Source organism: Lissotriton vulgaris, chromosome 2_1 (assembly GCF_964263255.1).
Source record: "Lissotriton vulgaris chromosome 2_1, aLisVul1.2, whole genome shotgun sequence".
Classification (NCBI taxonomy): domain Eukaryota; kingdom Metazoa; phylum Chordata; class Amphibia; order Caudata; family Salamandridae; genus Lissotriton; species Lissotriton vulgaris.
In genome coordinates this window covers 1,711,223,447-1,711,235,578 of record NC_141687.1, presented here as the reverse complement: position 1 = coordinate 1,711,235,578, position 12,132 = coordinate 1,711,223,447, and the positions used below count along the sequence as shown (strand labels likewise).

At 44.6% G+C, this 12,132-nt stretch overlaps 1 protein-coding gene across 2 annotated transcripts in view; it reads right to left on the bottom strand.

Moving 5' to 3' along the window:
• Positions 1 to 12,132, bottom strand: part of TH (tyrosine hydroxylase) — a 568,946-nt gene that overhangs the window by 172,716 nt on the left and 384,098 nt on the right. For both annotated transcript variants that reach the window (XR_015308512.1, XM_086957708.1), the window contains exon 8: positions 577 to 712. Coding sequence is in view for 1 of the 2 variants with exons in the window: in XM_086957708.1 (XP_086813834.1) it covers positions 577 to 712 (136 nt within the window). In the remaining variant the exon portion in view is untranslated. The remainder of the gene's footprint in view (positions 1 to 576; positions 713 to 12,132) is intronic.

The window sequence follows — 12,132 nt, the reverse complement described above, 5'->3', positions numbered from 1 at the left end:
GGCATTTTAGGTTTGTTTATGTACAGGAAGGGACACCTTCCTGTACATAAACAAACCTCCGTGCTCACAGACACCCTTGCACTCTGGTGCAAAGGTGCCTGCGTTGGCGTTAAGTTGTGAGACTTAGCACCATCGAATGGGGAAACGCCAGGCTGCACCATATTATTGGTAATATGGTGCAGCCTGGCGTTTCCGAAGTGGCGATGACAGGCGTTAAGTCAAGGAGGCCAACGCCGCTCACCGCCACTTCCTAGATAATATGTCCCATAGTTTTACATCAAATGTCACATTAGAGAAGGTGATTGACAGGGATATTCTTCATGATGGAATTTCTCTCAGCACTAAAGAGTATAAAGCACACTTGGACAATTACAGAACTTCCTAGATATAGCACATCAACACATTTAGACTTCCAAATGAAGGTAACGATTTAAAGAATATTATTAGTCGGATTTTATACCTTGCTCGCCGAGTACGGTAAATAGCGTGCAATCACTCCATACTATGAAATGGTCCTAGTAGGGCAAGGCAAGCAGTCATTTTTACACTCATGAGACGCCATATTATTCTACTCACGGTTCTGGGGAGTGCATTGGGGAGGAGGCATGGCGGATGTACTGTGTGCACTGGAACACGCGAAACGCCAGACTTGACAGGAAATCACGTGCAGAGAGCAGCCCTGCTACTGGTCGGAGCTGAAACCCAGTCCTCTCTGGTAGGAGGATAGAAAAAGTTGTATGCGACACTTAGAGAACATATTCCACAAGTATGCCAAAACAGACAGTCATGACGCAGAAAAATACAGTACGTTTGTAAAAAGACAGAAGACTCTTGAAATTATATGTGAAGTGTGCTGGCACCTCCTCATATCGCTTGCAGAAGTACAATGCCAGGGGAAACGTCTTGTCAGAGAAAAGTAATGGATTACCATGGAGTGCTGAAGGTCAGAACTGAGTTCAATTTCCAGAGCACTGAATGGGTCCCACCACTGAAATAGCAGGGGATCCCTCATGTCCAGATGGAGGTGCGTTGATAGAGCTCTGTTTCAGTCCCAGTACTGGAACAATAGGAGAGCGTGCAGAGTAGGAGTGAAGTACCTAAGCAGTGTACTGGAATAGTAGGGAATGTTTTATTTAGAGAGCTGTGTGAGTGTGTGTATCTCCCATTATTTGACAGCAAGAGTCTGCGTTTTCATGCCACTAATGAGATACACAGGCAGAGCGGGAATGTTAGGGAAGGGGGGTGACCAGGACTGACACCTATTTACATGGTTGTATGTAGGTTCTAGTGCCAAAATAGTAAGGATGGAGAAGGTCAGCCTTGTAGTTCGTTAGGAAGATTATGGGCCAGATGTATCAAAGGCAAAGACTCCTGCCTCTCGATCTTTGACCACCTCTTCCCCTCCTTACTCCCCGTCTCTGCAACCGGGTTTCCCCTTGACTCTCCTTCCAGCTCCACCCATTACTCCCTTTCTCCTCCGCCGCCCCCCAACTTACCTCATCTCCTAATCCTCCTCCCCCACAGTATGTCCCATCCCGCATTACTTCAGCCTTACCACTAGCTAACACGCTCCTCGTCCCATCTGCACTTTCACGACACTCCAATCTATTCTCCTCCCCCATACTTCTTCCTGTCACCCCCCTCTTTAGTCCACCTCTCCTCCAACACTCTCTCCCAATTAACTTTCCCTATGCTCCCCTTAGCCCTCTCTCCATCCCTCCTCTCCACCCCTTCGTCCCCTCGTCATTCACCCCGTTTTTGCCACATTCCCACTGCATCTCTCTCCTCCCTCCTACTCCTCCAGTACTGCCACACTACCCCCTTGCCACTCCTAGGAACACCTTCCATCTCCCTCACTCGGGCCCAGCAGAACCACTTCCCCTCCTCAACTTCCCTTTCTCTCAACCCCCCTCACTCTGCCAGATGACCGTTCCCTCAGTGCTACCTCTCCTAACTGACAGGACCTCCGCAACCAATGCACCTCAGTTCCTCCCAAACCTCCTACACTCCCATGACGCCACACAGGCTTCCCCCCTCCTACTTTCCTACCGACGTGTTCCGCACCTTTCTCCCTCTAAATTTGTCCTTAATTCCTCTCCCTCTTGCAACACCAACAATGACAACTCTCCCTTAACCCCCAATTCACTTACTCCCGCTCCCAACCCCCACCTTTCCCCACCTGTGAACCCCACCCCGCAACACACCTCCTGTCCCCCCACTTCTCCCTGCCGTCCACCACCAATTCCACCCCCCCCCCCTTATTTCAATCGAGCCACCCAACCTTCCGCGCTCTGCCTCTTTCTCACTGGAAAATACGCTTGGCTCTCTGATCACCTCCATCTCTCAGCTTACAGCTGCCATTTCACTTTTATGCTCTAAGATCTCCACCCCTCCATGCACCTCTACTCCCTCCCAACTTCCCCAGAGATACACCTCGCCCCCTCACCCCAATACAGCCAAGCTCAACCTTTCGTCTGCAAACGTTGTTAACTCACACAAGCCCCTGAACGCCACCCTTCTTCAACAGGCATACCCTAGCAACCCCACTGTCTACACTATTCCGACCATCACCTCTGTCAGAACAAAGCGTCCACCTAAACCCTCCCGAGCACCCCCGCAAATGTACAATATCCCGATCACCCTTCAGAGCCCAAGTGCCCCCGTCACCAAAACAGTCTTGACAGAGCTGCGCTGTATGCTTCACAACTGCAGATCTGCAGTTAAACACAAACTTGAAATATCCGACACCATCTCCCTTCACAAACTTGACATGCTCTTCCTCACAGAGACCTGGTTCAAAGATACCTCTCACTCTATATTTGATCTCCTAGTACCCACAGGTTATTCCATATTTAGGAATGACAGAACTGAAAACACGGGGGAAGGTGTTGCAGTCATCTTCAGAAACGCCCTCCAACTTAAGGCGTCTCCTAGCAGCTCCTCCCACACCTTTGAATGCCTTTCTCTTGAACTTCAATTGCAACACCGTTCACCGCTCAGATTCCATATCATTTACCGCCCGCCTCGTAGTAGTAGCTCTTCGTTTATAGAAGATCTCAAAGACTTCATCAGCGACCAATACTCTCAAAGTGACAATCAGACCATCGTGGGTGACTTCAATCTCCACTGGGGCGCACCGCAAGACTCCTCTGCGAACTCACTGGCCACCTTCCTCTTGGCAAATGATCTTATCCAACACTGCACTGAACCAACCCACTCTAAGGGCGCAATCCTGGACCTTGTTATTTCTAAAGCAGGCATGCTTTCTACTACTACCCCTATTCATGTAGATTGGTCTGACCACCACCTCATCCCATTCTCACTTCAACTTTCACACTCTATAACTCTTGGCCAACCCAAGAGGGCCATCTCCTGGTTTTGTGTTGCCAAAAACATTGATGTCGGTCCCCTCTGTGAATCAGCTTTGCTTTCACTTCCAAGGCTAGACCCGAACATAGCTGTTGACGATCTCACCTCCCAATGCCTCACAGTTCTTGCAGCTGAAATTAATAACGTCGCTCCACTTAAAAGCAAAAGGATAAGGCCCACTCCCTCAGCACCTTGGTTCAACAAATCCCTTTATGAGGAAAGGAAGCAGCTAAGAGTCCTGGAGAAGCAATGGAGGCAATTGCCTTCCACTGACAATTTAGCCTTGCTTCGCACAGCAAGATCCAAATACCACAAGCACATCTTCCTTGAGAAAGCGACGCACTTCAAAACCCTCCTTGATTCCGCCAAAAATAGACCCAAAAAACTATTCGATCTCATCAAGACTCCAAGCTGCTCTCCCCCAACCTCCAAGGTGGAGGATTCTACAAAGAGAGCAGCGGATTTCGCTATTTTCTTCGATGGAAAGGTGAAATCACTTGTGGATCAGGTTGCTCATCCTACACCTCCAGAGGAGCGCAAATCCTTATTCATTTGGCAGAGCTTTGACCCCATATCTGAAGATGCCCTTCTCAAGTGCATACGCGAAACAAAGCCCTCCAACCATTCTCTTGACCCTATTCCCAGTGCCATTGCCTTTGACTTCTATACCCATTCCCTCTCCTATTGGACCACTCTGATCAATATCTCCCTCTGGCAAGGCTCCCTTCCTGTCTCCTTCAAAACTGGGCAGGTCACCCCTCTGCTGAAAAAGCCCACTGCTGATGCGAATGACCTCAACAACTTCCGCCCCATCACCAACCTTCCCTTTCTTGCGAAGATCACAGAAAGATGTGTAGCCAAACAACTCTCTCGTCATATCAAGGACAATGATCTTCTTGACAATTGTCAGTCCGGCTTCATCCAAAACTGCAGCACTGAAACAGCCCTACTGCAAGTGGTTGATGATGCGCTGAGGATACTCGACTCAGGGGGGTCCTGTCTGCTAATTCTCCTTGACCTTTCCGCAGCCTTCGACACTGTTAATCACAACACCCTCCTCAATATTCTTCAACAGAGAATGGGCTTGGAGGGCACTGTGCTTAAATGGTTTGCATCCTTCCTCTCTGACAGATCTCAAATAATCAAAATAGCGAACAGTCTTTCTTCTCCTGTGGCGGTGGGTCAAGGTGTTCCCCAAGGCTCTATACTTGCACCCACATTGTTCAATCTCTACTTAGAACCACTGGGAAACCTCCTAAGCAAATCCGGGATTCACTATCATCTCTATGCAGATGACACTCAACTCTACCTCAAGGTTGCCTCCACTCATGACCTCTCCATCCTGAGCTCCACTCTCGACTCTATTCAAAATTGGATGTCATCTCATCAATTGATTCTGAATCCCTCCAAAACTGAATTCCTCCTCTTCTCCTCCTCACTCTCTCCTTCCCCGGTTCAATCATGGATGGATCAGATGAATCTACTCAACAATAAACCCATCATTGTAGACAGCGCAAAATCCCTTGGTGTCATTCTAGACAAAAAACTCAATCTAACTCCCCACATCAATTCTATTGCAAAATCTGCTCGCTACCAACTGCGCCTTCTTTGGGGAATACGTCGCTTCTTCCCGGAGCAGGACCTTATAACCCTGGTGCAATCGCTGGTCCTCTCCTGACTAGACTACTGCAATTCTCTTCTTACTGGGCTCCCCAAATCTCACCTGTCCCCACTTAAGTCTGTCTTCCATTCAGCAGCTCGTTTCATTTATGGGGCCAAAAGAAGCGATCACATCACACCGATGTTATCCACCCTCCGCTGGCTTCCCTTCGAGGCTAGAGCTATCTACAAGACCGCTTGTATCACCCACAAAGCCTTGCACTCCTCCTCTCCCCGCTACCTGGCGAATAAACTGAAACTCTCTGGAGGCTCTAGACCTTCACGCAATGCGGAGAATCTACTGCTTGAACCTCCCACCTTCAAGAAGGAAAGAACAATCGCCCAATCCTTTTCAGGCAACGCAGTGAGAATCTGGAACTCGTTTCCGCCTCAGCTCCGGACCACCGCCTCCTCCCAGGCCTTCAAAAGGGACCTCAAAGTTCTCCTCCTCCAGAGACACCTCCAAAAGTAATTCACGTCCTCTTGCTATTTGGAGGAAGACTTCCCACTACTGATATTTTCTACTTTCCATGACCATGGAAGTGCCTTCCCAGTGTTTGTCCTGTGGTTGGAGTGTCTGCCTTTCGCAGTATTCTCCATGTTCTTGTGTTCGGTGCCCTTTTGTAACATGCACACACCACTTGTAACTTGTAACACACGGTTGCTACCTCTCACATGTTTTTACCTTTGATACTTGCACAAGTGCCACCTTGCCTACGTAACGCTTGTTCGTGTGCCTTGCATTTATTGCAGTATTATACCTCAAATTATACTCTGTTTTCTCTTATAACTACACACTTGTCACTTTCCTCTTGTGCACTTTTGACTACCTCATGTATTTTTGGTTGCTCACAATTTTTACTACCTCAAGTATTTTGTTTGCTCACAATTATCACTATTACCTTTACTACCTCATGTATTTTTGGTTGCTCACAATTTTTACTACTACCTCAAGTATTTTGTTTGCTCACAATTGTCACTTTTACCTTTACTACCTCATGTAATTTTGGTGGCTCACAATTTTTACTACCTCGTGTATTTTGTTTGCTCACAATTGTCACTATTACCTTATGTAAGTAACGTATGCTTTTGTAATCTGCTCTTTTGTAATGTTTCTCATTATGTTTCATTTCTGTTCCTAATGTGAAGCGCTCTGACGCCTTCGGGTAAAGTCCGCGCTATATAAAAATGCATAAATAAATAAATAAATAAATAATAAAAAGGGTTTACCCATTCTGTGTCTATGGGAAAATGTGTTCATACATATTGCCCCTTATGTGGCTCCCTGTGATTTCTCGGTGACCTGTGTTAGTAATGCATGTAACTTTTGTACTATTTGAACGTTTTCTGATTAACCCAAAGATTTCCTCCTACAGATTTTGTCAATTATAGATAAAAAACTTCAAATTGAAAGATGGGATGTGCAATATTAAATGGCAAAATTGTAAATCAAAAGGTATACCTTTACCTTGCTTATGTATTAGAATTTAAACAGACTGGCAATTGTTTGTCTAAATAGTACATTATATGTGCATTACAGTACGGCACTCATGGCATTCAAAATGTAGAACTTGTGTTGTAAGAATAAGTAGCTTCAGGTCTTTGTAAAATGGTTTTAATAAAATGCAAAAATAAGATTATGTTGCTACATTGGAAACTGCCCACTCATGCCGACATTTTAAATTAAAATTTTACTTTCAGTTTACTCTATCTAGATTTTTTACATCACTTTTCAGCCTCATTCTCCCTTTAACAAAAAAAGTTTGTCTAAAGTGTGCTTTCACCTGCCTTTCGTATTTCTTGTGACATTGTACCTTGAAATTTAAGACTATGTTGCATCTGGCATTGTCCAGTTTATAAATAACTCTAAGCCAGCTCAAATTAATGTTGGTTCATTCTAAGAAAGTACAAATGATATATTTCTGAACCTATTTATTTATCCATAAAGCACTCCAGGCTGCCATTCAGGTACTTCAGAGCTCTGTGTCTTTTATTGAATAGGCCTCCGGGATAGCTGTTTCAGATAAGACCCCTGTCTGATATTCTTTTTTTCACCATTTGAGTACCACCTCAGGCTATCCTCTTCGATCGGGAAACATCCTTTACCACGAAGCCTACCACGAAACAGTATGGTTATATTGTGGTTTTAACAAGTCCTTACATCGACTTGCACTGGAGGGCACTCTAGACTAAGTAATAGTGTGAATTACTATTCCAACACCTTTCCTACTATACGTAGACTGGAGTTGGAATAGTAATTCACCCTATTCCTAAGTCCAGTGCCCTCCAGCACAAGTCGATGTAACGACTTGAGTTGTTAAAACCGCGATGTAACATACCGGGTTGTGATGGTACGCGTTGTATCATCATACATCCTTTCGAAGACCCAGTTCAGGAAGGACCTCAAGACCTCGCTCTTCGTCTGAAACTCAGTGCTCAGCAGGACCTGCAACCCCCCCCCGACCCCCCGTGCCCCCCCCCCCCCCAGTGCATTGAGACCCTTGCAGGTGGGTAGTTACGCTTAACACTGATTGATTGAGTTAAAGCTGAGTTTGAAGACTACAGTTTCCTGTAATGCATGTACTTCAGTTTGGGTCTCATGTCCCATGTGCCCTGGACATTCATGAATCTGTCTTTTGCCTGGTATGATTCGTTCATACTTCTATAGAGAGGATGATTTGCAGTTCTGTTGTCAAGGTTGGCACCTCAGTGCACGAGAAACCCAAATATTGTATAACTTTGCACCCTCCTCTATATTCGATGCACATTGAGCTGGCAGTTCCAATGTTTTAAGGAGGGTCCCAAAATGAGTACTCACTTGTTATTATTAATTATTTATCCATTCAGTTCAATAGGCTTTATTCAACAATTAGTCATACAAGCAGATAAAATGTAACAATACAGCAATAAATAATCAAGATATAAAAATAATTGCAATCAAGTGGGAGAGCCGAAACATAGCATCATACAAGAATAACATTTCTTATATATAGAACAACAAGTTAAGTCCTCTCTAAGGATAAAGAATAAAATGGGTGCATACATCAATTAGTTAAACCTACAAGGGAAGTAGTCAATGACACAACTTTATAAAAAATCACATCCTTATATAATAGTAAAACAACAGGACCAGTTGTCTCTATCCATAAGTGCAGACACTCAGAGGAATTATAAACATGATCTTTCTCTTACAAATTAAAGAATAGCCTAGAGCAACAATTGGGCCTTTCGCCAAAAAGTAGCTCCAAAATAGAACAATGGCTCTTGTCAAAAGGTAGCTATCATGGCAAAAAACCAAAGGACCAATTTGCCCCCATTAATGCTTCTCCAAAAATGCACTAGCCTAGTTTGTGAGAAACATATTTGGATCGGCAGATACCTGGCGACCACGCATAACACCAACCTTGAGATGCTAGTTCTTAGAATCCTAGTGGCCAGTAGCTCATAACACCCACAGTCCTACACAGTGGCAGTAGTCATATTTTCCTCTGCTAAGCATACGATGGGCAGAAGAGTAAGAAATGGAGTAATTCCTCGAGAGGGCCTTTACATGCCAGGCACTCACTGCCTAATATTTTACATTTAAACCACTTCACACAAAAAGCCATAATAGGTAGGGACTGGTATCTACATTGCAAAAACAATTTCCTGGCTAAGAAAGAAGTGAGCTCATCAATCGGACCCTGGTAGCTGGAGATCAGCTTAAACTCCAAAAATTCAAGGGTCAAAGTACCTCTACTGCTATCAGTGGCTTTTTGATATACACCTAGCCAGTAGGCCGATTTAATTACTATTTTGAAGCCAGGGGCGAGGCAGCTTGTGGTACTGCCCAAAAGCAGACCCAGTTTCCTGAACATGGACCTGATGTACTTAAGCGAGGGTATAGACTGGATATCATGTTGGGCTATTAGATCTTTAATGGAAAATCTATTGGCTCTTAAGGTGGATGGGGTCCAATCCTATGCCAGTACAGTAGGAGTCGAAGCTAGGGCCTTCCATGTAACTTTCTTGAGTGCCATATAAACATACAATGGAATCAAAGGTGTACTCTCTGGGAGTGCAAATAGCTGCCTAATGAAATTGTGCTTTGTGTGCAATAGAATACTATAATTGATATGGCTCCATATCTCTGCTCCATATAGTGCTGCACCCAGGGCCTTTACATTGTAGATCTCAAACGCCAGTTCAACTTTTTTGGAAACGTTTAGTTGAAACGCTTTAATAATCAAGTGAGTGGTGTATTACCATGCAATAAGCTTTAGGGACCTGCCTCGACCAATCTAGGCAAGCTGTAACCTTTATCCCTAAATAATCAAAATTGAATACCTGTTCCATTGGGTCCAGATTGACAATTAGTTTGCACTTGTAATTTTTAGCTCCAGCAGGTTTACAGACCACAAATTTTGTTTTAGCACTGTTAAGTTCTAGTCCCTGCTCGTTACATAAAATATTAAATCATCTAACAGCTATTATATGCCCTTTAATGTTTTCAAGATCAGGAGAGTGAGATTAGCAAAAAGCAGGGCTGGCACTCTCCTGTCCCCCTCGCTTGGGGCATCGCATCCATCCCTTTCTAACCTTTTCACAGCAACATTGATAACGATAGAAAACAGGATGAGAGCCAGTAAGTAAGTAAGTAAAACGTTTATTGTTTCTGATTAATAAAAACCATTACAAATATACATTTGAATAGACATTTCATCAATATTTTTTTTTTAAGAAAAAAAAGAGAAATCTTAATTATTAAGAAAATACAGTATTTGTAAAATGAGAGCTGGAGAAGTGTCCATAATTCATTATTTTCCCAAACCACCGACATCTTTGTTGGATAGTTTGAGCACCACTGATTTAATTTTTTTTACCGACATCCCATTTAGTAGCGGAAGTCTTGGATCAAAGCATGCTAGCACTGCTTGTCTCCGTGTGCGTATTCTGTGTTCGTTAACACCTTGGCTGCTAGAGGTTTTCCCCCGCGGCGCTGCATTCTCTGATTTCCCATTGTTCATGATGAGCTCAGCTCGTCATGAGTACACGACCAGTGTACTGCATGACGAGCTGAGCTCGTCATGAGCAGCGAAGGGTTTAAGGGTTGTTTTTAAGAGAGCTACTCTTTCCTCTTTTAGCTTCGAACAGGAGCATAGCAAATGTGCGATGTCTTCTTTCCCTGCACTGCATTACCTATATATTGTCCCGCAGTTCCTTCTCAGCCATGGTTGTAGATGGGGTATGGCTGGTAGAATTCCTAGCCTGTGTCTAAGGAAGGCTTCTTTTGATTTCCTGCAGTACCCCAGTCCAAAATAAGCCTGTAACCCGGGCGATTTATAGGTGCTCAGAATCATCCAGGCGTGGCACCTGTGGACAAAAGCGGCTTTGTCCTCTATAAAAGAGAGTCTCTTTATGCCCTTGTTTACTGCATGCTTAAATTGTACGTGCGGTAGTGACATTTCCCATAGTTGTTTTAGTCCTGTTATAGCCAGTGACTCCTCTAAGTATTTTTTTGCCGGTACGATGGAGCTGCTACACAAGTCTTGCCAAAGCTGGTGGTTCAGTGTGTTCTCAGGTGAATTCTTTATTTTATACCAACACTTAATATACGATCCTCGCCTTGCTAGTAGTTGTTTTGTTAGTCCAAATTCTAACCGGATCTGGGCATGCGAGGTATAGGATGGCAAGTTTAGAAGAAGTGGTCATCTTCGGTCACCTCTCCCCGGGCTGGTCACCTGTCTGGTGGCCACCATCTTTCGGTCCCCCGCCGAGTCCAGCTAGCAAAGTGAGAAATCTAGGCGTCATCTTCGATGCTGGCCTCAATTTTATGGCACATGCGAATAAAACTGCGGCTTCAGCTCATATGAAATTGAGAATGATTATGAAAATACTACCATTCCTACCGAACACGGCCGGGAAAACACTGGTCAGCTCACTAGTCCTGTCCTCCTTGGACTATTGTAACGCTCTATTCTTAAATGCCCAAGTCCGAGTGACAAATAAGATGCAGTCAATCCAAAATGCAGCCGCACGAATGCTGGCTGGGATCCCCAAGTTCGCACCAGTTACAAACCTCATTAGGGATCTCCATTGGCTCCCGATACGCAGCCGTATCAAATTCAAATCGCTGTGTATTGTTTACAAGTCACTCAATAATCAAGGTCCCCACTTTCTCAAACAGAATCTTCTCCATCATGTCCCAACCCGATCTCTTCGTTCCTCTATTCAGAACCTCTTGGCTGTGCCTCGCACTAGAACAGTCACCTGGGGCGACAGGCGTTTCCTGGTTGCCAACCCTAGACTCTGGAACACCCTTCCTGCACATATCCGAGCAAGTCCCTCCCTGTTCACATTTCGCAAACAGCTAAAGACGTGGTTATTTGACCAATAGCCTTGTATATCTTCTTTACCCCAGTTGCTGATCCATCCCTTAATTAGCGCCGAGACGCCCACGGGTATTCGCCGCGCTCTACAAATGTCAATAAATAAATAAATAAATAAATAAGAACTCTCTACGCGTTTGAAATAGTAGTGTCCAATTATTTCGAATCTGTGCCCCTTAGTGCTTCGCTGCCGTAGGTAATGGATGACTAAATTTTAACTTAGGCAACACGAAGCAAAGGCAGTTTGTTCTTAAGTTGTCTAAGTGTTATCGCAATCAGCATGCCTTTCCTCTTTGTGGTCTCAAGGTGATTTGAAAAACGGCCTCCCCTGTCAACTATAACGCCAAGATATTTATATTCGGAGCAGTTCGCAATTGACTTTGTTCCAAGGAACCAAGAATGGGACATTTTACTCCCGGTTATTGACAGTACTTTGGTTTTGTCAATGTTTACTTCAAGAAGGTTCTCTTCAGCGTATCAATGAGGTGTGTTGATGAGATGTTTTAGTCCTACTTTGGTATGACTAACCAGGACCACATCGTCTGCATAGGATATGCTAGGCAAGGCTTGACTCCCTAGTCGAGGAGCGTGCGCATTGGAGGCTTCTAAACTGGTGGCAGGTCTGCTGTAATTAGGTTAAAAAGGGTTGGTGCTAAAACGCACCCCTGCTTGAGGCCTTTTGTTGTTGGTATACGCTTCGAAAGATGCGTACCGTTCTCAAGCTTCACCTGAACCC